This window comes from Sparus aurata, chromosome 8, assembly GCF_900880675.1.
Source record: "Sparus aurata chromosome 8, fSpaAur1.1, whole genome shotgun sequence".
NCBI lineage: Eukaryota > Metazoa > Chordata > Actinopteri > Spariformes > Sparidae > Sparus > Sparus aurata.
The window spans coordinates 15,745,201-15,770,333 of NC_044194.1; the positions used below are offsets into that span (position 1 = coordinate 15,745,201).

Consider the following 25,133-nt stretch of genomic DNA (forward strand, 5'->3'; position numbering starts at 1 on the left):
ATTTCTCCTCTGACCTCACACAACCTTTCATGTCTCCCTACGAGCCAGATGGATTAAAGCGCTCACTCTTGATCTTGTTCTGCATTTGTGTGCACGTCTGTCTTTCCATATGCTTTGCTGAACTAAACTCTGTTGTCAAACCATGACAACAACTTCATCGTTTACAATAGCTCACTTCTCTTCTCAAATGTTGAAACCTTGATGTATTTGGGAAAATAACGCTGCACTGTAGTTTACACGCCCTGGATTAAAATGAATGCTTGTGGTAAAATGAAATCCCTTTTAGACAACAACCAAAAAAATAATAATCATAGTGACAGAGTCTTTCCATAATGTGTTGACATTATGTAACCACCAGAGGAATGTGTCTCCATGTGTCTGTAAGAGAGAAAGTAAGTAAGGGGATTGGGTGGGTGGAGGTGGTGGCCACTGTTAAACCTTTGTTTAACACATTTCAAAAGTATGTTCAGCAGCACAGTATGTGAAGTCGCCGTATGCATGTTTGTCCTGCTGAGATTATGTGGGCAGCTGAGGAGTTTTGCATGTTCATGGCACACTAGGTGAGTACGCCTACGCCGAGTTAGAGCACAAAGCTTTAATGCAAACATCGTTAAATATCATTTCTCAAAAGGGAAAAAAAACTCCATTGTCAAACGCTCAGGTTCCTTTGCTTCTCAGTGAATTAATCAAAACAAACCTTCAAAAACAGAGTGGAGGCTGAACCGCTGAAGCCAGGTAGGAATAGATTTGCCATGATTCATAACGGTAACATATTCACACGTCAAAGCTTTTTAAGAGCAGCCAGTGACTCATATCCCTTGACATATCCTCAATTTAAAAAGAGGAAAGTAAAGCAAGGACAATAAAAAGTCTGAAAACTCAGAGAGACAAATCCCACCTCTGCAGAGATGCGTCTGTTCCCTCTGTTCCTCAGACAAACACCAGTGGGAGACTGCACCTCATCAGAGGAAGTCCCTGACGCCTGGTCACTCTCCCCGTCCGAGCCCATCTTCAGGTTCTCATGAACGATATCTTGAGAGGAGAAAGAAAGAAAATAGAGAGATAAGAGGAAGATGAGAGGTCGAGTTTGACAGATGGAGCAGGGCAGGGCTCAGCACCGTCTGATGACTTCAGCAGGAAAGAAAAACACCCGCTTGGACAGTTTTACGAGCTCCTCTGTTCTTATCAAGCTCCCGGCTGTGTTGAGCAGAGTATACACACAACAAGTATATTAGGGATAATAAGTTTGACTGATAGATTTAATTTGTTTCACTGCCACTTGGCCTTACAAGACAAACCCATATATTACACAAAATTTCCTGTGCCCAAACAAACACAGGTTTCACACATTTAATGCACAATCCCTCCAGACTTTATGTTTACATTAGGTAATGTTGTGAATTTAAATATTGTATCTGGGTAGGGAGTCGAGGCTGCTGCTTTGCTGAACGTGTCCAAAGTCATTATTTTTAGTCTCAGTTATTAACAAATGGCTTATTGTGTGACTGAATGTAACACTGGAATGATTGTGCTGATATGAATGAGTGCGTCTCGCTGACTTACTCCTCGGGCAGTGGGCTTTCTGAGCACATGTTTTCACACATAACGTGTTGCATGTGTTGGATCAGCTGACTCAGTAGAAATGTGTAAAACAAGGATTTTACATCTAGTTCTGAGGCAGAATCGACAACTAAATCCAACAGCTTCACGTCCAAATTGAAGTAAAAAATCTAGTACCGATTTTACCACTTGACACAAAAGACATTTTCTGAACTAAATCTCTGCTGGAAATGCTGTGTGTGTGTGTCTCACCGAGCCGACTGCCGTTGCGAGGCATGACCATAAGCGAGCCCAGTCCTCCTCCGATGACGCTCTGAGGCCGTCGCAGTGGTGGCTTTTTAAAGGAGCCTGTGTACTGGTGGAGGAACGAGTGGACACTGTGGGCCGACGGAGGACGTCCATTCCTCACTATGGGCTCTGTGGAAGCAGACACAGTTATAAAATGGCAACAAAAACTTACTATATGGATGTGGATGCACAATGCTTTGGCAGACTCAGCATACGAGCCTGAATTTTATGGTGACAAAGAAGCTGCGTTTAATTTGAATCTGTCACATCATGACCAACTCACAATCATTTATGATTAAAAATGGTGTCCTTCACACACAAAGATCTATTCATAACTGAATTTCTACTTTTGACATTTGTTTGCCATTCTCCAACATCAGAGAACTAGCAGGAATGAAAGCTGACTGCGGCATCTGCTCACGTCAGCTGTACCTTGGCTATGGTCTTTGCGATTTGTTAAAGTGGTGCTTTTTTGCCAACGGCCAACCGGCATACAATTTCTGCACCTATGCAAGAGGAGATACAGTAACTCTCCAAACCACCAGGTAGGGGTAGTCTGTGTTTGTCATTCAAAAAAGGAAAGTGTAGGACTCAGGACAGCGGATACACAAAGCGTTGTTATAATAAAGCAACGTTTTCTGACACTAATATAGTCGCTGCTAATCAAGATATGTCTGGTAAGAAGTTGCAAGTAGCAATGACTAAGATGCAGATACAAAAAATAATGAGAAACTGTGCTAAACAGGTAAAATCATGGATACTACAGTGAGAGGCTCGAGGGGCTTCTTGTCCAGTTTCTCTTCTTGTGCACCGCTATCTTGCCGACATGGTCCCCCAGCAATACCACACGCTGAATTGGCCAAAAGGCCCCCCGACAAGGCCTGACCAGAACCAATGGTTCAGGACCCAGTTCAACAGCTAGGATTCATCAACTAGGACTCAACATCTCGACGCTGGTGCGTCAGGTCCCCTAAGGTCAGATCAGAATCAGAATTGCTTGTTGGACGGTCAGAAAGCTATAGAAACCCCCTCCACCCACCTTTCTACAAGTTATAAGTACCAGGTTATAAAGTTCTGTGCCTTTGTTTATCCACCTACTCTCCGTTTCAAAAATATTACATGTGTGTCATGTTTTTTAATGATGTTTAATCTTTTAAAAAAGATTTGAAAATGTATCTCGGAACACATCACATGGTGCCATTTTCCAACGGTGACAATCATCGAATCTTAGAAGGCATCAATCATAATCTAGATAGCTCAAAGTTCATTGACTTTTTAATGTTAATTGGAGGGTGGTAATGATTCTAGGCATTTTGCTGACTGACTAAAAGCTTTCTGATGCACTTATACATTACTGCTACATAGTATACATCAGACTGCATAAATAATCACGTTACATAAGAGGCTCTAACTGGTAATCTACTGATGCATACATTAGCATCTAATGTCATGTTACTGCCGTTGCTTTTGCATGCTAAACAAATACTATTCAATATTTAGTGTGTCTACATAAATGGATCTGAAAAATACATTCAACATTTATTTTCCTCCAGTTTAAAACAGACAAATATCAAACAGTGAGAAAACAGTCCCGCCTGAGAACAAAGAACTGTTGCAACATTCACAAAAAAGAAAAACTAAGTAAGGAAAAGAAGATGAAAAAAAAACTGATTAAGGAAACTGATGGAGTGTTATACAATCGGTTGTATAATAGATTGTAAGGCTGCACAAGCAGACGAAATATTACCATATTCACAATATGGCCAAAGAAAATATCCAAATCACAAAAGCTGTATTGTTCTGTGCTGTAGAGATGTTCCGGTCAACAAATCTTGTTTTCCAGATGTAAGAAAACATTTTTGTCTGCTACAGACCCAAACAAATAGACATCAGCACACCTTTCATATTTCTTTTACAGCCAAAATGAAAATTGTGACGAATATTATAAATGGTAGCAAAAGAACTGCCCCATGTCGTCCAATTTTATCATCATCCTTCCATTGAGGTACCTAGCACGCTGATCCAATAATAAAAGGTGGATTGAAACACTGCAGACCAATGACTGGTCAGTCGGAACAACCGGAGTCGTCTCATAGTCTGCACTCTGACATAGGATTTCCCAAACACTTTCCATCAGTCTTCTGTCTGGCTCCCTACAGCCTTTTCTCAAATAAAGATGTTTTCCTTGGTGTAATAAACAACTATGTGTGTGTGCTGTGCGTAGCAAGTGTCTTATTAGTTATCCATTTGTATATGTTGTCAACCTGGCAGTGATATACAGTATACAGGCCACAGTGTGTCAGTTGATAAATACAATAAATACGTTTCTAAAGAGCTCCTGATTCCCAAAAGTGAAATCAATTACCCCCAAAGCCCTTGTTGACAACCCTGCAAGCATTTAAGAATACAATTCACAGCGGAAAAGCACAACAGATCTTGCATTTTAGTACAGTTACCAGGGGTTACAAAGGGGTTTGAAGGATTCTAAAGCAAAAGTACTTTGGTGGAAACTGGCCATGTCTTGTAGTCTCAGCACTGTATTTTGGTTTATAACCAACAATCAGGGTTTACAACCAACCGACTGAGAAGCATTTGTTCAAAAGCAAGAATGGAGCTGACAAGAGGTGAAAGATTTATTAAGTATAGAGTAGAACCAACTGTGACAGTGGGGAGAAAATGGAGCAACAGAGAGGCTGTTTAGCAGGCGGTCAGACAGGACAGGACAGAGGGACTGTAGGACAATGAAGGGAGCGAAAATTAGGACGAGACATGAGGAAACAGTTAGGGAGTAGATGGTTTCATCACAGGAAGGAAAGATGTGAAAAATCTTTTATGTTTCAACCTTACTCATCTCTGTCTGGTTGGGGGTGAATGTCCACCCAAACAGTCAAACAGAGGTGGCGTAGTTGGGGTTTGTGTAGGACTGATATTGATATATCAATATTATGTTATTATTGTGATATTTATGATGAGGGGTGGATCCCTTTAATATCTCACCATAAGCAATGTTGTGAATCAATTAGCAGGACTGACTGATAGCAGTATTGGATTTTAAGAGGCAAATTTGTTTCACTTTGTTTTTTTAGTTGGCACATTTGATCTAGCCCACTTCTATGTCAAGATACACTGTTCTCATGATGTTAGTGATTAAAAGGAAAAGGACTGCAGGGATCTTAAGTTCATTTTAGCAGTGATTAAAAATGACAAGTAAGTCCAACAAAAGCTATGTCCTCACTTTACTATCAGTCAAAAATATGACAAAGCACTGCAATGTGAAATACAAAGAAATGTGATTTGCACTCTAATCCCAGCTTCAGGGTGACTGTACATCTATCCTCTATCCTTTAGTTTGTTTATCTTGGTTTGCATTCTTATATTTTTTTTTGTGAGTCATAAGTTTTTCTTTGCACTTCTAGGTGTTCATTCAAAATTCACATTGTAGCTTTGTCATATTTAAGAATGACAGTCATTTTTGGTTGCAGTTTTTGTCGAATAATTTGAAACTCCACATTTATTTGCATTTTTATTTACAGACGAAGTGAACCATATACAGGTACCTTTAATGTAGTATGTTTCATGTCATAAAATCATAGTACTGCAAAAATGTCGATGTTTTAGAATTGCAAAATAATACTAATATTTAGTTTCAGCCGCTTGCTGGTCTGTCTTTCTGTATATTCCTCCAATGAGACATCACGACAACCTTTCCAACATCCTATTAGATAAATGAACCACTGACTGGTCGATCGTCAATCACTGGCCTCGACTATCAAGAGAGGAAAAACATGGAAACTGTTTTGTGTCTTAAACTTGAATCAATCTGGGGCAGGAAATAAAACTAGTAGTTGCAGCGTTGTTCTTCATGTCACATCTACAATACCCAAAATAAATAGTTAACATCATCACCTAAACCAACCCCCCACTGCTTTCTGATTTGTCTGGCTTCCGGTTTTAAGGCTGTTTTTTTACACTTAAAAAATCTTCACAGAGTCACAGTACTGTTGGTGTGCAGGTTTGTCAAGCAAAAAAAAAAAGACAGAAAGAAAAACAGATATCAATGTACAACAGTTTTGTCAACAGGTATCAAAACTTTTGGGAAATGTGTTGCATCCTATATGACGAGCCATGGCATCAATTTGTTATTTCATTGTTGTTGTGAGGCATTTCCTAGATTTCCTATGAAAACAGAAAAACACACAGCCCCCATGTAATATCCAGGTCCTTAAGCCACTTCTGCCTTATCTCTCTGCAGCTGCTGCTGTCGCTGGCCGGAGTTATCATTGTTATATAATCAGATCAGGACCAGAACGCTTAGTTTCCCCAATCACAAGAGTTCAGATCACATCTCATCTGGCTACTCCATTCTGTCTCCTCTCTACCCTGCTTACTGTTACACAGGCTGCTAAAATCCCCTCACTCCAGCGAGCGCGAGCACACACACACACACACACACACACACACACACACACACACACACACACACACACACACACACACACACACACACACACACACACACACACACACACACACACACACACACACACACACGATTCTGTGTCCCCACTCACCAAGCACAGAACACTCTGGCCAAACCTGGTGTTAATCACTATACAAAAAGCTCTTTACAAAGCCCAGTTAGTTCTCAGAGGGCGGCAGGGAGAAGGGGGTGGACTTGGACGATCTGATTGATTGAAGAAGGGGAAAAAACTTCTCATTTGGACAAAAGACAAGAGAGGAAAACTGAGGACAGGCCTGAAAAGAGGCTTGGGGAGGCGAGGCGGAGGGAAACCTCGGGGTGGCCAAAAGAGAAGAAGAGGAGCTAAAAGATTTTTTTTTTTTCAAAAAGGAGGGAAAAATGCATCAAGATGCCTGGCTGGTTTCACCAAGTCATCCAAGTTGCTGTGGCAATGTCATGGAAACTCTTGAATGTTTCCAGATTCTGAGAGCCATGGCAACAATTTGGTAGCACACCGAGGCGTGCTCCCTCGCTCCCTGCCTCCCTCCCTGCAGAATTTGTTAATATCAGCCGAGATAAGCCGCTGTTTCACTCGCTTTTATTTTGATGCCTCGAGGCCACAACCTTCAGTAGGATCTAAACGAATGACATGACCATCAACAGTGTCCGTTAGTCTGGAGCATAGTGCATCTACAGTAACATAAAGAAAGAGTTGAGACAAAGGCATGGTCATTTGTAAAGGAGAGGATGTTATGTCTGTAAAAGCCACTTTCAAGTCCCAAGGTCCATGTCAGTATGAATTATCCAAACAGTAAGCTTAAAATTCTGTTGGATTTGCGCTAACGGCAAGCTGAAGCTGAAGATTATACTCAGTAAAAAACCTGATAATATTAAGCAGTATTTAAGCAGTTTAATTATCAGATTCTGGGTAAAATTTGGATTTGGCTTTGGCTAAAAGTACCACATAAATATAGTCCATTAAAATTCAGCAACTAAGTGCCATTTCAGACACATGCTTCATTACATAAATGTGCTGGTGTTTAAACCCCCTGAGCACCTTCGGTAAAAGTTATGACCGCAATCTTGTTTGATAATGGTCCTGGTTAGACTACAGTGTCTCTTATTCACTTAATGATGAAGATAAAAAGTTTAACTTTAGCGAAAGATTTAAAATCTTTAACTGATGCAGCATGTCGGAAAATTTCTGTCGTGTGATTATTTACCAAATTTTACAACAGGGGCCAAACATTACTGGACATTGCAGAGTTGCCCATAAATAACTGTTTTGTCATGTATAAATAAATAAATTACGAAACATTTAGATAACAAAGACCTATGATTGCAATTTAGAAAATCTTCTGGGGTTTTTCTGGGGTCTTCTTCTTAATCACAGAATATGTCATTTAGGACTGCACTATCTACGTGATATAACGTGATACAGGCAGTGGTCCCACAGATTGAGAATGAACTTGTGATGGCGTGGCATCTGAGCGCACAGTGTTTGATAACATAGCCTGTAACGGGCAAGTCCAATATTAAACTAATCAAACACAGGTTTGTGAATAACTTTTTATGTCCCACAAGGGGACAGCTTGTACAGTTTATGATGTTTATCCTGCCATCGTGGCAGGATCGAGAGTGAGGTCGACAGTCCTTGGCTCTCTGGGCTTTTTAAGTGTAGCTATAGCTCTCCATCCACTACAATCCAACTCAAAAAACCTGACCTGGAGTTAAGTATGTTTTCTGGAGAAAATCATGGAAAAATTGGGTGACACTATATTTGATGTATATTTGTATAGGATATGAAAGATATGCAAAGTCTTTATAAATCAGTGTTTCCTCTACATTCATTGAGGAGTGGCGGCTGCCACTCCTAAATTGTAGCCGCCGCTCATTCAAATTCTTTTTTTTTTTTTTTATTAAATTGTCGCAAATACACCACCACCGCATCATATCTCCACCTTCACAGCAGAGTCCTGCACTGGGTCGGGTGTCGCGAGTGCTGAGGTAAACTAGATAACTATCTTGCTCAGTATCTACTCTTTGGAGTAGACCCTCTCCCCCCCCCCCCCCCCCCCCCCCCCCAAGAACTGGTGCCATTGACGTTAATTACTCGCAAGAGCGCGGCCAAGCACCCAGGCACCAGGTCGGAGAGTCAGAGGAGTGTCATCTTGAAAATAGGGCAACGACTCACGGAAAAAAGGTAGACTAATTAGCTATTAGCATTCGCAAAATATTGATGGCCAGCTAAGGTTACGTAACATATCGGTAGCTTAATTAATTGGGCCCGGTGCCAACTCAACTCAGTGTCGCTAACGTGAGTACACTAATTGATAGCATTAAGCGAATATATACACGCCATGATGTAACTGCTGACTGCATTTTCAGATGAGCTTGTTCAAATATTTCTCAAAGAAGAGAAAGACACCTGATGAAGATGACGCTATTCAGGTATCATTAGCCTTTTACTGACTCAAATGATGATGGTTAGGTAAAAAATTGTGTTCACACTTGTAATCAGATGTGATGTGAGTGTAAATTATCTAACGTTAATGTCTTATGTAATCGTATAAGACAAGTAACATTAGACAGGGAGGAGCAGTGGAACAAAGTGAAGGAGAGCAGAGTACAGCAGGGGGAGAGCCAAGTGAAGGAGCAGGAGAGCAAAGTGATGGTGCAGGAGAGAGAGATGAGAGTAGAGGAGAAAACCTAAAGGGAAGCACAGGCTATCAGGCTGGGACCCTTAATTAAATTAGATTCAATTAAATTAAAAAAACAATTATTTTATTGTTGTATTTTTTGTTATTATTTTTTATTTTTACATTCAGCCTTGAAAAAGCCATTTTCCATGCCAGCCATTCAATAAAAAGGGGGATTATGCTGGGCATAAAAGTAAAATCTGCAGTCAAGTGTCATTTGTTTATGCCGCCACAGCTCCCCGGAGAGCCTGCCCCCGCTGCTGAAAAAAATCCTAGAGGAAACACTGTAAATGTTTATAGCTGTTGTCATTAGGTCTCATATCATATCAATAATGCAAGGCTGACATTGTTCGAGATGTCTGCTTGTGTTTTTAACTTTACATTAAAGTGTCATGGGTGGTTGGTTTTGATATTGGCTGCCATGAGACAAAAATGATCTTTGGTCATTGGTACTCTCCTTCAAATAGAGGGTTACCAAAAATTGAAAACAGGAAAATCCAGACAGTTCAATACCTGACAAAACATCTGTGGAAAGATGATAAAACATTCAAATGGAATTTACTGAGAACACCTGTGAACAAAAGACATTAAATTAAACTAAACGCACCGCTGTCTTTCAGGCCGTTCTCCTCGATGGTCATCTGCTCAGCCAGCTCAGACAGCGACTCGTCGATGGTGTGGCTGCCTCGTAGCGTCTGAGAGAGACGTCGCTTAAACCGCTTCATCTTCTCCATGGAGCTCTCGGGAAGGGGAGGCCTGAGGATGACAAATAAAACGATACACATTTGAGCTGCTGTGAGTAGAGCTGCAATCATTAATCGATTCATTGTCAACTATTAAACCAATTGCCAACTATTTTTAAAATCTATTAGTTGGTCTGAGTATTTTTTTAAAGAAAGAAAAAAACAAACTCTATGATTCCAGGTTCTTTAATGTGAATATTTTCTAGTTTTGTTACTCCTCCATGACAGTACACTGAATATCTTTGGGTTGAGGATTAACCAAGACATTTGACAGATAAAGCTTGTTTTAGATACAGTATACCTCCAGTATCTGTAAGCTGCGGTGTTGCTGTGGGCCTTGACATTTTGTCTCACTCTGTAAACTGCCTTTAATTCAAAAGAAAACACCTCATACGCCTACAGTCATGTTTCACAATCTCACATCACACACAAGAGTCAAACTGTAACCAAAGACGCCGTTAGATCACCAGGTATCTGACTGGGCGAACAATGACAGACAAATCAGCACTCTGACGTTAATTATGACTCAGCTCATTCAGGCACATTACTTCACATTCCTCCCCCTGGGAAAACACGACAAGTCGGTGAAAGATTCTTACGGGTGAGATTGGAGTACGGTCTCTGGCACACCAGACTGTAAAAGCAAATCCTAAACCGGGGGGATTTGCTGCTGAATGGAGCAGGACGAGCCCAGGCCACATCGAGTCCACATCACACATTCCAGCCGCATTTACTGTGTGCATGAGAGTGACTGATTGTGAGAGCTGGAGACTGTGTGTGTGTGTGTGTGTGTGTGTGTGTGTGTGTGTGTGTGTGTGTGCGCGTGCGTGAGTGAGTAAGAGAGAGAAAACGGCCAAAAGATTTCAAATCAAGACAGAAGATTTTGAGAATGTTTGACAGGAGCAGATTACAAGCAGCCTCTCCCTGTGACCCAAATCAAGAGATCATGACTCCACTACCACTGCAGATCTGGACAAGTGTCTGTCTGCAGCGATGATGAGTAAAAAGCCAGACATGAAAACACATGAGTAGTACAGCTCCTCAGGGCTCACTGCCTGTCAACTATTCCCTAGTGACAGCCTTTTGTCTTCCTGATATCACTCATAACCTGAATTCTGTCCAGACACGGCAACAACTTACTCACTCGGCCAAAGTCAAACAGAAGAAAAGCATTGAAAAACTTAGGCTGCCCTCTAAATGTTAAAGGATATGTTAAACGTTCACACTCAAATGGCTATACATGCATTCAGTTTTTGGTTAAATGGTAAATCTATTAGCTGTCACCTATTACATGAATCACTAAAAACTATATAACATTTATAATACATAATCCATAATGCATTATCAGCTTGAGTACTTTTAAAATCAAAATGATCTGATTTCAGCTTCTTACATGTGAATATCTGGTTTCTTTACTCCATTTATGAACTAAACAACTTATAGATCAATCAAAAAAATAATGCACAAATGAATACATTTGAAAAGAATCTGTGGTTTCAGACCTAGCCGCTGTAGTCCTCATTCTGTGAAAATACTTTCAATCATGTGCCAAATATGAGACTTTAGATGTGAAATAATGTGGGGCTCTTCCAAAAGTTTAAGTCTTTTGTTTTTGTGCTTTTCCAGACGCCGCTTTCTTGCTGAACTGTAGCGAGGATTAGACAAGGATTATGGCAACTACAATGTTGATTTGTTTACTCATTGATTTGATTCATCTTCAGCTAAACTTTAGAAGGTATATTTGCACAGAATTGGGACTGTTCTCTATCACTCTTCTTAGAATTGCAGAGGTTAGGGATGATTTGTTGGCCTGTCGACAGACTTGAAAACATGTGAACCAGTCCTTAAAGATGCTCGAATCTGAACTTAATTTTGTCAATTTTTTCCCTGCATCACGGAATACAAAAGGAAACACAAAATAAGAACATGGCAGATGACAACATTTTACAAATGTAGCCTTATATGAAAATAGGACTGCAACTAGGGGTGCGAGAAAATTTCGATTCTTCGATGCATCGCGAATCTCTCTAGAATGATTATGTCTCAATGCAGATAAGTTAATAATCGGAATTTAAAAACTGAAATTAGTTCGCCCCCTGCAACATTCAGTTCGCCCTTTGCAACATTCAGTTTGCCTGCTGCAGAGCGCTACAGAAAGCGCCTGCTGATTTTCTGCTGTATACGCATGCGCATCAAACACGTGTGAGTTGTTTATGTTTGAGCGGCTACAAAATGGCTGCAATGGCTAACACCAAGCCAATAAGACCAGCACCGACTTCTTTTAAAGCTACTGTATGGCAGCATTTTTGAGTTCCATGAAGTCGAAGGGAGAATTGACAAGCCCTACAAAGTTTGTAAGTGTGGAAAGATTGCAACATAAAATTAAAAATTAGACATTCACCATCTCTCTCCGTCGCCTATATAAGCCTGTGGTTTATTTATCCAAGTTGTTTAATGCTGCTGAACTGTCAGTTTCTTTGCGAAGTCCAGATTTTCTGTGACAGTCCAAGGTATGTGAATTTATGAAGGCCCTAAAGTTCATCATCTTAGTGCCTCTCTCATTTTTGCTAACAGAGCAACAGTAGCTAATGTTATTTTCAAAATTGCGCCTGCCAACATAAACTAATGGCCGGGTTCAACACAGCCGATCCACAGAGCCCCTTTAACAGCTATCATTCTTTATGTTCCCAGAGCCATGTCCTCAAATTGCTTGCTTTGTCAAACTAGCCGTTCACAGCTCAAACATTATTTGAGTTTCCAATAATCTGACACAGCAGCAAATCCTCACATTTGGGAAGCTGTAAACAAAGTATGTTTGGCATTTTTGCTAGATAAATGGCTTAAATGATTAAGAGATCATCAGAATTACTGCCGATATTGCAGTTGAGATTGGGAGGAAGTGGCACAAGTACATCAGTAGTTTTTAAACATGGTGCCATGATTTCAAACTTTACTTTCACACGAACAGCTCACAAACATTAGTTTGAAGTATCTGGGATGAGAAATAGGCCACCCAGCTACTGAATCATCTGTAAGTTTTTAGGAGGCAGTGAGCCTGCCCCGATTCCCTCCACACAGCGGACAGCAGCAACCGTCTGTCTGAACTGGGCTTAAAGCCAAAGCAAACTGGGACAGTGCAAAGGCAAAATATAAATCTGTAGATCATGAGCTCTTAAACTACACATGGAAACTTAATATATCAAGTTAGCCAAAATGTCTGAACTGAAATCGGGCTAGCAGTCCTTGTCACATGAAACCTCTCTCTTGCTATGCTTCCATTCTACATCATCGTAATAGCATTCATATGGAGTTGTGTTTCAGGCTAATCTATGAATTTCAGTCCAATATTCATTCTCTTTTAGCTCCATTTTTGGTCTCCACCAATTCCTGAGAGAAAAATACAATTCTTTAGCTGCTAGATACTACTGATGTTCAACATCGCTCCCTGTTTCTGTCTACGGATTCATGCAAAGCAGGAACTTTGGCTTTTTGGAGCCTTTTGGCAAAACAGCTGCCTCCTTCAACAAGACATGATCCTATGGGAGCAGAAAGAGTGAACCAAAATAATGGAGACCGTGACCGAAACAATAAACAATGAGCCGACTTTAAATTAAGCGCCAATAAGGGGTCCAGCTTTTCTCTTGTTCACTACTTTTGAAGGTACTGTGAGACATCACAGTTTCATTGTAGCAAATCTATGGGTCATAAGTACAGGGGTTGGAGCACTTTTCTCCACGTTTTGTAGTCAGAATATATATTTTTACATCAAAATAATTATGTCTTGCCCTGCGCAGCTTTCATCCTATTTCTCTGCTCTTATTCAAGCTACAATCAATCTAATTATTCCAGGACCAGAGATGAGGCAGAACATCAACTCGACTGTCATAACAGCTTCACATCAGTCATGACACATCAGCCCCAGCATGGGCAAGCAGTATGTCATATCTGGAACAGCTCACTGTGTTACCCACCCTCCTGCTGCAGCCTCATGCACAGCCTGCAACATGTGCTCTAGATAGAGAAAGTGCATTCATAACTGGGATGGGAAAATATGTCTTCATCACCACTGTTGAAGGGTGCCTTGAAGGGGACAACTTAAAGTGAAACTCTCGCCAAAATGCAACCTAAAAGTGGTGGTTTTGTTCAAAAACGTCAGTTGTTCAAAAACTTTTTTTAGTAAACTCTGTGTACACAAACAATGTTCTCAATGCTCGATTTTGATGCTAACATAGTATTTGCCCCTAGCACTCCACTGAAAATTATTTTGACCCGAAAACGAAAATACAGTCAATTTTACAAGTGGCGCTTTCATCGTAATTATGCTTTTAAGCGAACATTTCACTCGGGTACATTCACAAAAAGACCCTAGGTTGCATTTTGGCGAGAGTTTCACTTTAAGCATCAAAACACAGGTAATTTAAGAGCCTCTGTAGAAGCGTTATGAGTCTGCTGCGACTGTTTTCTGTGTTTGTCCCAACAGCACGCAACGCACTTGCGTTTTTAGGATTTTGATGTAAATTAAAATTCTGGTTAGATCTCAAGCAGGTCTTTGTTTGAGAAACAATATTTAGAAGTTTAGTAAGGTGTTGTCACCACAACAGCATTGAAGTCAATTTGCTGTCGGAGACGTTGATCATGTGATCTCTTCCATCCATATCGATCTTGCCGGGCATCAAGCTTTGCACTTGTGGCTAAACACACAGTGGTTGAACCAATCAGCATCTTTTGAGGAACTACTGGCAGCTACAGATAGCCACCAGGAAGAGCGGCAGGCTAACCAACTTTACGTAGTGGCCAAGGCATGTAATGACATCTTTATGTGGCGCAAATAGTATTTTCCCATAAGATAACATTGTGGACGAAGCAGCTGTAAAACAGTAGATAATTGGTGTCACAATCCCTCAAAAAGACTCATCTGACTGTCGTAATTTGAGCCATTTGGTCCAAAAAAAATAATTTTTGCAAAGTCTAGAAGAGCTGCAAGATCAAATCATTTTATCTCTATTCAAGTTAGCATAGCGCTAAACTAGAAGTTAGTTTGAACACATTATGGGCCCCACAACACAGAAGATCGGATTAATTTTTAGCCGGGAAGTTGAGCTTTATCAGCTTCACACACCACTGAGCAACTATCTTTTTCTTAATTTCCTTTTGCGACAATAATCAAAACAATTATGGACATCAATCCATACTGAACACAATCAGAAAATAAAAGTCCTGTTTCGGAAATGTTTCTGGATGGCCAAAATCACGCTAATGTGTCACGATATGTATCATTTGTTTAAGCTCCCATCAGGATCATCTCCCCTCAGTTTTCATGGATATATCCAGAATATCCTCTTGATTTATTAATGTATACGACGGGGATACGAGGGGCCACATTAACGTCTCGTAAATAACCGGGATATGACCTCCTCGCCTGCAGACTCAAAACGCATCTGAATGTTCCATGGAAAATTAATGGCAGCAGCAGAGGAGGGGGGTCTGTCTACTGCGCACCCGTATCCTGCTGGCCCACGTTCCTGCTCTGGGATCGAGTGTGGAGCTTTAGACATGATCTGTGTTCCGAGCCTTATCCCTGCTCCCCTAAGTAGGCCGGTCTGAGGTCTGAGCTTCAGATCCGCTGGGAGAAGGAGGGGGAGGAGGATGGAGGGGAAATGTGGGGTGGACTGGAGGGGTCCGAGTGCTGCACTGATTCGGGATTTGTTGCTACGGCAACCCTGCTGCTTTTTCCGTGTTGAAAATGCAGAGCACGGCAGGAGACTACATGCATGCTGATTTTTCCGTCTCACACCCTATAGCAACCCCAATCCCCTCCCCACACACACACGCTCCTGCAGCCCCCCTCTCTGACTGCGTCTGCGTTTTCATCCCCTAAACCAGCAATCAATACCCGCTACAACATGACTCTCACCTCACCGACCAACTGACATCTCCCGCTGTATACTAAACTGCATTTTTCCATCTAAGTTTTCAGTCTGCAGGAGGTGGTGTAGGCTAGTGGATACAGAAGGAACAGGAGAGAGGAGGAGGGGTTGAGGTATAATGGATGCTGCAGTGGTGACAATGGACATATGCCTCATATGGATTCTGTCCTTTTCCTGCTGCAGCCGCGAGCAAACAGCACCTGTGCTGATGATGAACAGAGGGCTTCAGAAAGAGTAAGGCCAGAGTTCCTGCTGTGATGAACTGCCATCAACCCCATGGAAGCCCTGTAATGCCAGACTAGAGCTCCACAAGCTACCGTCATCACTGCAGAAGTCTGCAATCGCCCCACTTCTGTTAAATGGACTAATCGCACCACAGTCACCAGCACGCCACAGGGTGACTACTGTCTGGGCCACCCAGAGAAACAGGAAAAGCAAGGTCACAACCTCACTGCGGTCCCTAAAGGGTTCAGTAAAACACCTAACGTCACTGCCTTCAGGAGAGCGGGGGTCCTAGAAAACGCCCTCCTCTCCTCTCCTGGCTGCAGGAGAAGACAGAGAACAAGCGTGACTGTTGGCATGATTCACGGGTGAGCTCAGCCTTGCTTTTCTAAAGAGCAGCCTTTTCTCATCCTGGCCAAGACAATGAGGACATGAGTGAGGAGCTGGCTCCATTATGGGGGCCTTATATAAAGGCTGCATTGTGCACAGTTTTAAAAAAAAGTAGGCTTTTTCAGGAGACGCAGGAGGTAGTGGTGTGCTGCGTGATGCCGAGCTGAGATGAGCATGACAACCACGCAGGCATGATTCCCCCACACACACTGCAGCAGGTGAGGCGTTGACTTCAACAGTCAGATCTGTGTTGACTGAACCAAAGCCATGTCAAGAAAAACTCATCACATTTACCTCTTTTCTTTGCTCTTTTCCACCCTCACGGACACACATTCTTTCCTCGCCCTGTTTTCACACTTGTCACACAAATCACCTGTGTCCGTAGGGTTGAGTACTGCTGACAGATAGGTCTGTTGATGTGCGTGTGTTTAGGAAATACAACAGACACTCGGCCTGAACGTGTGGCCGAAGGTGGCCAGGCCAGAGCAGTGACGCACAGCCACAGATCCTACAGATTCAACACTAGCTGATTAACACTGCTGCTATGGTTACAGCAGCTTGACTGACAGGCCTGCTCCCCTCTAAGCTTTTTCTCTGTGGCCCAGCAGCGCCTGTAGTCAAACCAAGTTCAGTAATGCAGGTTCCTAGCTGCTGCTTAATATCATTCAAAGCAAGAGTATGGTTTTATATATTCCAGGATGAACAGGGTTTACTGTGGAACAGCTTGTTAATTCATAATCTGTGTTGTCAAGAATGTGCTCTCAATTTTAGGGCTTGGTATGGATCTTTCTTGTTATGTCATTACTGCCAAATCCTCATACTACTCCAACCTCATCAACACTGGTACAGGCAACAACAGAGTCCTCTTTGCAACGATCAGCCACCTAATTCAGACTCCGAAAACCCTCCCACCAGACATATCCACCGATCAGTGCACTGCCTTCCTGGACTTCTTCAGCTCTAAAATCAATACCATTCACCAACAACTGGCCTCATCCTGCATTTCGTCAAAAGATCCAGCCTGGATGATCACCACTGGCCAACCTCTCATCAGCTCCCTCTCTGACTTCACCCCAGTATCAGAACACACCATCTCTGACCTCATCCACAAAGCCAAAGCCACCACCTGTCAGCTTGATCCTCTTCCCACCTCCCTCGTCAAAGCCTGTCTGCCATCCATTTCTCCCATGATCACCAACATAATTAACTCCTCCCTCACCACTGGCACTGTGCCCCCCACTCTCAAACTGGCTGCTATCACACCCATCCTGAAAAAACCTGGTACTGACCCAAATGACCTTAACCTTTACCGGCCCATCTCCAACCTCCCCTTCATCTCCAAAACACTTGAAAGGGTGGTTGCTGCACAACTACAGTCCCACCTCGACACAAACAAACTCCATGAACCTTTCCAATCCGGCTTCCGTCCAAAACACAGCACTGAAACAGCCCTTGTCAAAATCACCAACGACCTCCTCTGTGCAGCTGACTCCGGACTTCTTACAATTCTCATCCTCCTCGACCTCAGCGCAGCATTCGACACTATCTCCCACACACTACTCCTGGACCGCCTGGCTGGCATTGGGATCACTGGTGCTGCACTCCGTTGGTTTACATCCTACCTCACTGACCGCCAACACTTTGTGCAAATAAGGGACCACAAGTCTGGGTGTTCGGGTGTTTCACTGGGTGTCCCCCAGGGGTCAGTCTTGGGTCCACTCCTCTTCATCATCTACCTCCTCCCCCTGGGCACAATCCTCCGTCATCATGGGATCCTCTTTCACTGCTATGCCGACGACACACAGGTCTACATCTCCTCCAAACCCAACACCGCCATCCCTCCCACCTCCCTCAGCACCTGCCTCGAAGACATCCGGAGCTGGATGAGCAGGAACTTCCTGAAGCTCAATGGCAATAAAACTGAGGCCCTGCTCATCGGCTCCAAATCCACCCTCACTAAATCACAACACACCCCAGCCCCACCCATCATCATCGACGGATTCCCTGTACCCTTCTCCCCACAAGTCAAGAGCCTCGGCGTCATTCTGGACAGCACCCTCTCATTTGCACCCCACATCAAAAACATCACCCGGACTGCCTTCTTCCACCTCTGAAATATCTCCAGACTCCGCCATCACTGTCCCAGTCCAGCACCGAAATCCTGGTTCATTCACTTGTCACTTCCTGCATCGATTACTGCAATGCCATCCTCACCGGACTCCCCACCAAACTCATCAACAGACTGCAAATCATCCAGAACTCAGCCGCCCGGATTATCACCCGCACCAAATCATCTGACCACATCACCCCTATTCTCATCCAACTTCACTGGCTCCCTGTACAATACCGCATCCACTACAAAAACCTCCTCCTCACATACAAAGCTCTCCACCATCTAGCCCCCACCTACCTCTGCAACCTCCTCCATGAATACAGCCCCTCTCGCACCCTCCTCTCAACCTCTGCTGGACTGCTAACCATCCCCACACCACGCCTCAGTACCATGGGTGCCCGAGCCTTCAGCTGCTCGGCACCCAGACTATGGAACTCTCTCCCCCCACACATAAGACAGTCAGACTCCATCATAACATTCAAATCCAAACTCAAAACCCACCTGTTCAAACTGGCATACTCACTCTGACTGGTCACTGTGCACTACACCTTTCTTTTCCTTTTTTATATCAATGTTTGTTTTTAATATTCTGTGATATTATGTGGTAATATTACTCTGTGATTTTATGCTTTTATCCTATGTAAGGTGACCTTGGGTGACTTGAAAGGCGCCACCAAACAAATAAAATGTATGTATTATTATTTCAAACAATATCCAAGTTTAATTGATTCCACCATTCCATCTAAAGGTTGTGAAAATACAGACAATGCTGGTGTTGCAACAATTAGCTGATTAATTAGTAAATGATAACACATTTTAGCAATCTTTCAGCAAAATATCACACATGTGATCCAGCTTCTCTTGGTCTCACATTATAAGCAATTGAATATTGTTTTATTCAGTTTCTGACTGTTAGTTGGACAAAATGAGTCAATGACTTAGTTTGCTTAGTTCAAGGATATTAGGATATATTGGTTTTCATTTTGTTTTACAAAGAAATTAAGAGAGAAAAAAAACCTTAATGTATACACCAACAACATTCAGAGCTTAATGTTACATCTTCTAATCCTGTGTTTTACCATCAGAAAACACTTTTTAATGAAACACAACATCAACCTTCAGTATTAATCAACAGATGTCCTGTCTCACAAAAACTCTTTCACCATTTGCCATAAATACACAATCATACCCTAAAATATCTCAAGAAAAAAGAAGTTCCAACAAAAAAACTATTTTCTATTAATTTTCCATTTAATCAAATGTCACATAAATAGCTAAACAACAACTATGAACTCAAACACACATTTTAAATTAAAACAATACAGCTTAAGCCCCATTCACACTAAACATTGTAACATGACAGTTTATGAATGGGATGAAAGGCAAGCATGATTGTGACAGATAAGCCTTGTAGACCCAGCTGGGTTCAGAGCGGACGGCTGAGATCAACAGACAGGGTCTGATATGATCAGGCAGGCAGCAGACTAGTGTCAACTCAGGATACTTTTCCTTTTCTTTCTGAAATCAAAACATCCATGTTTTGTGTGTGGACTCCTTTATGGATAAAGCGAGGAATAAAGACACTATTTTTGAGACTGAAAAGAAGATTTCTTTCTCCACATGAATATAAACATGTTGGCGATAGCTTTCATTTATTCTAGATAAAAGGCAGCATGATTATCACTCCTCCTGTTTGACTCATTAGGGAGATAATCGTCCTGGCGTGCTGTGCACTGGATCTGTGCCTGAGTCGAGTCACCTGGCGTCCATTTGTGAGCCGGGCATTAGCATCAGAGAGAGCGACAATTAGCCTTCCCCTCCCTGCTTGTCTGCACTCGTTGCACCAGCAGGTCCTGATAGCCTTCATAGCTGTTAAAAGGGAACAACGGTCCACACTGCTATCTGACTAAGGGGAGACGGCAGCATGGGGTTATCAGAATATCAGCTTCCATATCCAACTGCAAACACAAACAGCTCTCAGTAGCTTTTGTAGTAATATCAGACGGCCTGCATGCTGGGCACAGCGAGTCTGAGAGCAAAACCTGCAGAGAGTTAAGGTGGGAACTGACTTTTTTCTGTTAAGACTGCATAAACACAAGATTGTTTGTCAATTAATCAATTACAGGGCTGCAAACACCAATTATTTTCCTTGCTGACTCATCTGCTGATTATTTTCTCAACAGATTTTTCTAATGTCATTTGATCATTAAGAAAAAAAAATTGATGGAGTCATCAAGAAGGAACCCAAAATGTATATCTAGCCATTGAACAGTGGACTTCTTTCTCAATCCCTGATTAGAAATACCTACTGAGCCAAGGTTGAGTGGGCCTTGGTGTTTCCAAATTCAGCTTATTAAAAAAACAAACATGGATTTAAAGGGATTTCTCATTAATCCCTGAGAACTTAATTGTGACCACCTTAGCACTGACTGTATGTGAAGCTATGCCTGCTGTAATAATGTTGGTTTGGATGAACTATGTGTGTGCGTGTGTGTGCGTGTGTGTATGTATTTGTGTGTGTGCGTGTGTGTCAACTTCCAAATAAAGACCAGACAAGTGTTCAGACAGCTCCGGCAAATCCTGCCAAGAGTGACGGGAAAAAAAGCAATATTTGTCCCTCACCTGTTTCAGACATTAATACCGGCCCAGATATGTGGTGTAAGATGTTACTGTATAACTCAATCAAACAGGTTCTCGGGCCAGCTGGCAGCCGCAGTGGGGTTTTTACAACCAGCACACACTTTAGATTCAGACTGAGATAGAGAATCGGGGAGTGGACGCGGCCAAACTTGCAAGCAGCAGCATTTGTCTTTCAGGGCAACTGCATGTGAGAGGTCTGAGCTGTGTGTGGGTGCCAAAGTTCCCGTGTTAATGCAGCAGAGAAAAGGGGAAGAGTTTGTATTCACTGCTATCTATAGATAGGAGTGGTGCCTGTGACATAGCAGCTGCTCCCCAGAGAGCAGTGACACGTTAACCTTCAGCCAGCTGTCTTGGCCTGATGCTTAAACATGAGCTCACACACCCAGAGAGGACACACACACACACACACACATTCCTTCCCTTAGCAAAACCTAATGGAAGGAATTAAAATTGTCTAAAAAGTCTGTGAAGTTTGGTTTAAAAATCATTCTGTGCGTCCAGAAGCAGAGTGTTAATCTCAAACAAAAACACATCTATTTATGTGTATGCTCACACACCCATACACATACTGGACCATCATCTGATCTGCAATGGGACTCGAGGGATCAGCACTGCGTGGCTACAGCTGTTTCACAGCGGGGTCAGGTTACCCTGCTACCACCATCCCCAAGGCCTTCACCAAGGGAACGACCCCGCGTCAAACCAACACACACGGGCATACTGCGACCCGTCAGCTCCCTGCCCTCCTGCAGGTGCCAGGCTGAACATGAGGTGTTTTGAGCCCAAAGCCGACACACCTCCACAAGCTCCTGGAAGATACACATCTTGCAAAGAGGCTCAACAGCTTGTGGCTGTCAAACTGAAACCTGCTCACAGGAAATGAGAGGAAGTGCTACAACAGCTCTTTCATTCAACCATCAGCAACACAATAAGAAGAAACTGTAAATAGGTATAAGTGTGACTAGTTAGGAACGACGGTGTATTTTTTTGGCTTTCCCATAGGTAGTACAGCGTCAAAAACTGTCCGGGGAACTGAATGTTTGCTACTCTATTTATCTTTTGATCAGAGGGTTTCTGATTTAAATTATTCATTTAGGTTATTTTTTGTCAGCTTCTAGACAACATTTATGAAGTTTGGTTGTTTTTGTGAAACAAAAAATGGCTATCTTGAAAAACACTTATCAACGTCTTCTTATCCAATAAATACTCTATTCAAATAATAGAGTATTGTTTTGGTAACTGTGCTGAAATTCTGCAACTATGCTCAGACTGGCACAAATATTATTCAATATGATCTATTACTATCTGAGATGATAAACATGATATTCAATAAAATATTGATATTGTGTTCATCATACACATTTGATAATGTCCTGTAAATCATATATTGCCTCTTGAATCATTTCTGTTCTTTCCGTTTGTTATAGTAGGTGGGGGATTTTGTACCCTTTCATACAGTTATGTTTACAGACACTCTCCCTCATCCCACAGGTTAGATTTAAATAAAATAATCCTTTATTGATCCCAAAGGGGAAAATTTAAGTGTTTCAGCAGCACAAAGACAAAGTAGGATGGCGCAAATAAAAGTAAATATGGGGTAGATAAAGATATACATAAAATAAATTAGGTATAGGCAGTTGGCAAGTTAAAGTGACTAAAACACAATAATCAAAGATAAATGAGCATTTTTTTATTTTCCACAATTATAGTGATAATATCGTTATCGTGAATTTTTTAGGACACGATAGTGCAGGTGTATGGGATGCTGCTGGGGCGTAGAAGGGCTGCATCTCTAATAAACAAACAAACAAACAAATAAATAACCTTTATTTGTATGGTGCCAATTCACAACAAAACTCATCTCATGACACTTCCCAAATTGAGCAAGTCCAGACAATGTTCCTTCATTCAATTATCTACAGAAACCCAACATTTCTTCCATGATCAAGCACTCTGCGACAGTGGCAAGAAACAAAAATGCCTTTTAACAGGCAGAAACCTCGAGCACAACCAGACTCAAACGTAGAAATGACTCAAATAATGTGGTATCAGAATAGACTTTACTACTTGCTGATACTGATTCCAGCATTCTAGGCTGTATCTGAGGCATATCCAATACTGGTTTCTGTATTAGAACAACCCTCATAATTGATAAATTAATCAAGAAAATAATACATTCATAATGATCAGTTGTTCCAGTTATTGTTGTAAATTTTTTGGTTTCCTTTTCACTTTCTGAGCAAGTGTTTTTTTGTTTTTTTTTTAATCAAAATTAGTTTATAATCCTTGTTTAAAAGTTGAAATACGGTTTGGTGACAGCAGAGCCTAGCTTATTTGTGCATCTGTTTGATTATTCAATATTTATATCCCACTTGTATTTATCAAATGTGCCCAGTGTCAGCAGACTTTAAGTAAGGCTTTTAAAACATGAGTAATACACGAGAACAATAAATGTGGCAATAAATATGTGAGCACATAGACTCCTGGGTGTTCTCACACCAAATGAACTTCCTCGTCAGTTCGCCATGAGCATCCCCCCCCCTCCCTCCAGAACAATGATGTCTTCCTTTCAAACATCCTGCTAACTTCACACTCATCTCTCACCCGCACAGGTTAACTCCCTGCAGGACGCAGACATGAGTACAGGAATTCAACGAGAGCTGAAAAAAAAAATCCTAGAAACTGCATGTCTGTTTCCCCACACAGGCCTTCCTACAGCAGCTGAAACAGCTTAAAGGTGCTGATACCGAGCGTGAGTGCAGAGATTGGTACATTTTTCGCGGCTGCTTCAACTAGTTTGAGAACAAATTTGGACCGGTAAGACAGGCCATCTCTGAAATGTGGGTCAGTGAATGTTGTGGTAGCAACTATGCAAGACGATACATGCAAAGCAGCGAGCTAGCCCTCCCTTCTACTACCAAACCTCGTACACTTCAGTGACAACCAACCAACCAGAAGGCTGTTTGTGTTGTGTTGGTATTTAACAGCAAAGATGGCACACACGTTTAACCACGAGGAGAGACGTGATGAAACATTATAACTCTGAACTTAGTTTACCATTCATGTATTCGGCGCAGTTTGTTTGGGTTAAACGCTGCATTCACCGGTGAATGGGACAAACTGAGTAGCCCCCACAACAAGCGGCTGCATTCACACAGACGGCAGTGAAGTAAACATTGTTAAGCCCATTTTGTGTCAACGTTTCCTGGGTCCGCGCGGCTCCAACCGGCGTCGTTTCACACACAAACTACACCGACATGTTTACAGGACTCTCACCAGAAACGATGAGCGTTGCTCCGACCGGAGTCCCCGACCTCGGAGCTTCTTCTCAGGCCGGATGCCGTCTTTCCCTCCGAGCGTGACAAAAAAAAACACCAACTGGTTCTTCTTTGTGGTTTCCGTGTGCTGGAAGCTACTTTCTGGTTCTCAGTGTCGCTTATATCCGCGGGGTTGTAGCCTCCGGCAGCATGGCTGTGTTTTAAAGGCTTCAAAGTTCCACTAGAAGAAGAAAATAGGAAGTGCTGCTGGTGTTTTCTCGGTCGCAGAGACCATGGCAGTGTGAGAGAGACGATGGTGATTACTGGTTGATCGGAGTGTGTCCTCTCCTCCTGCTGACGCTGCCTGCCTGGCTGCCACCACACAGCCGTGTCATCAACATGTCAGCGGGGAAACAGCGCCATCTAACGGCTGATGCGGGAACAAACAGGAGAAGGTGTTAGTGCGGCCTCACAGCGCCCCCTGCCGGAGGACAGGCTGCAGGCCTACAAATCCACACATCTCCCCTGAGTCAGTACTCATGACACTCAGGTGTATGGAAGATAATCCCCTCCAGTTAGCAAAAACAAACATAATCAAAAACTTAGCCATGTTAAAGATATAATAATGTTAACAATAATTTCAATGGTAGGTCATAATATTTTATCTTATTGCTTTTCTCATTTTTATTTTACTTTGTATCTAATGATTCTGACTTTTATCTAATGATTCTGACTTTCTATCTCATGGTTATAATTTGTATCTAATAATTCTTACTTTTTATCTCATGATTACTACTTCTATCTAATAATTCTGAGGTTTTTCTCTTGTTTATGA

At 42.2% G+C, this 25,133-nt stretch overlaps 1 protein-coding gene across 1 annotated transcript in view; it reads right to left on the reverse strand.

Moving 5' to 3' along the window:
- The window catches only part of LOC115586283 (cyclin-dependent kinase 17-like), a 39,750-nt gene extending 15,060 nt beyond the window's left edge, over window positions 1-24,690 (reverse strand). The window contains exons 1-4 of the mRNA XM_030425181.1: window positions 24,318-24,690; window positions 9,614-9,762; window positions 1,813-1,977; window positions 899-1,032 (exon numbers count right to left, since the gene is read on the reverse strand). Coding sequence (XP_030281041.1) covers window positions 899-1,032; window positions 1,813-1,977; window positions 9,614-9,740 — 426 coding nt within the window. The 5' untranslated portion in view covers window positions 9,741-9,762; window positions 24,318-24,690. The remainder of the gene's footprint in view (window positions 1-898; window positions 1,033-1,812; window positions 1,978-9,613; window positions 9,763-24,317) is intronic.
- Between the last annotated feature and the right edge of the window lie 443 nt (window positions 24,691-25,133).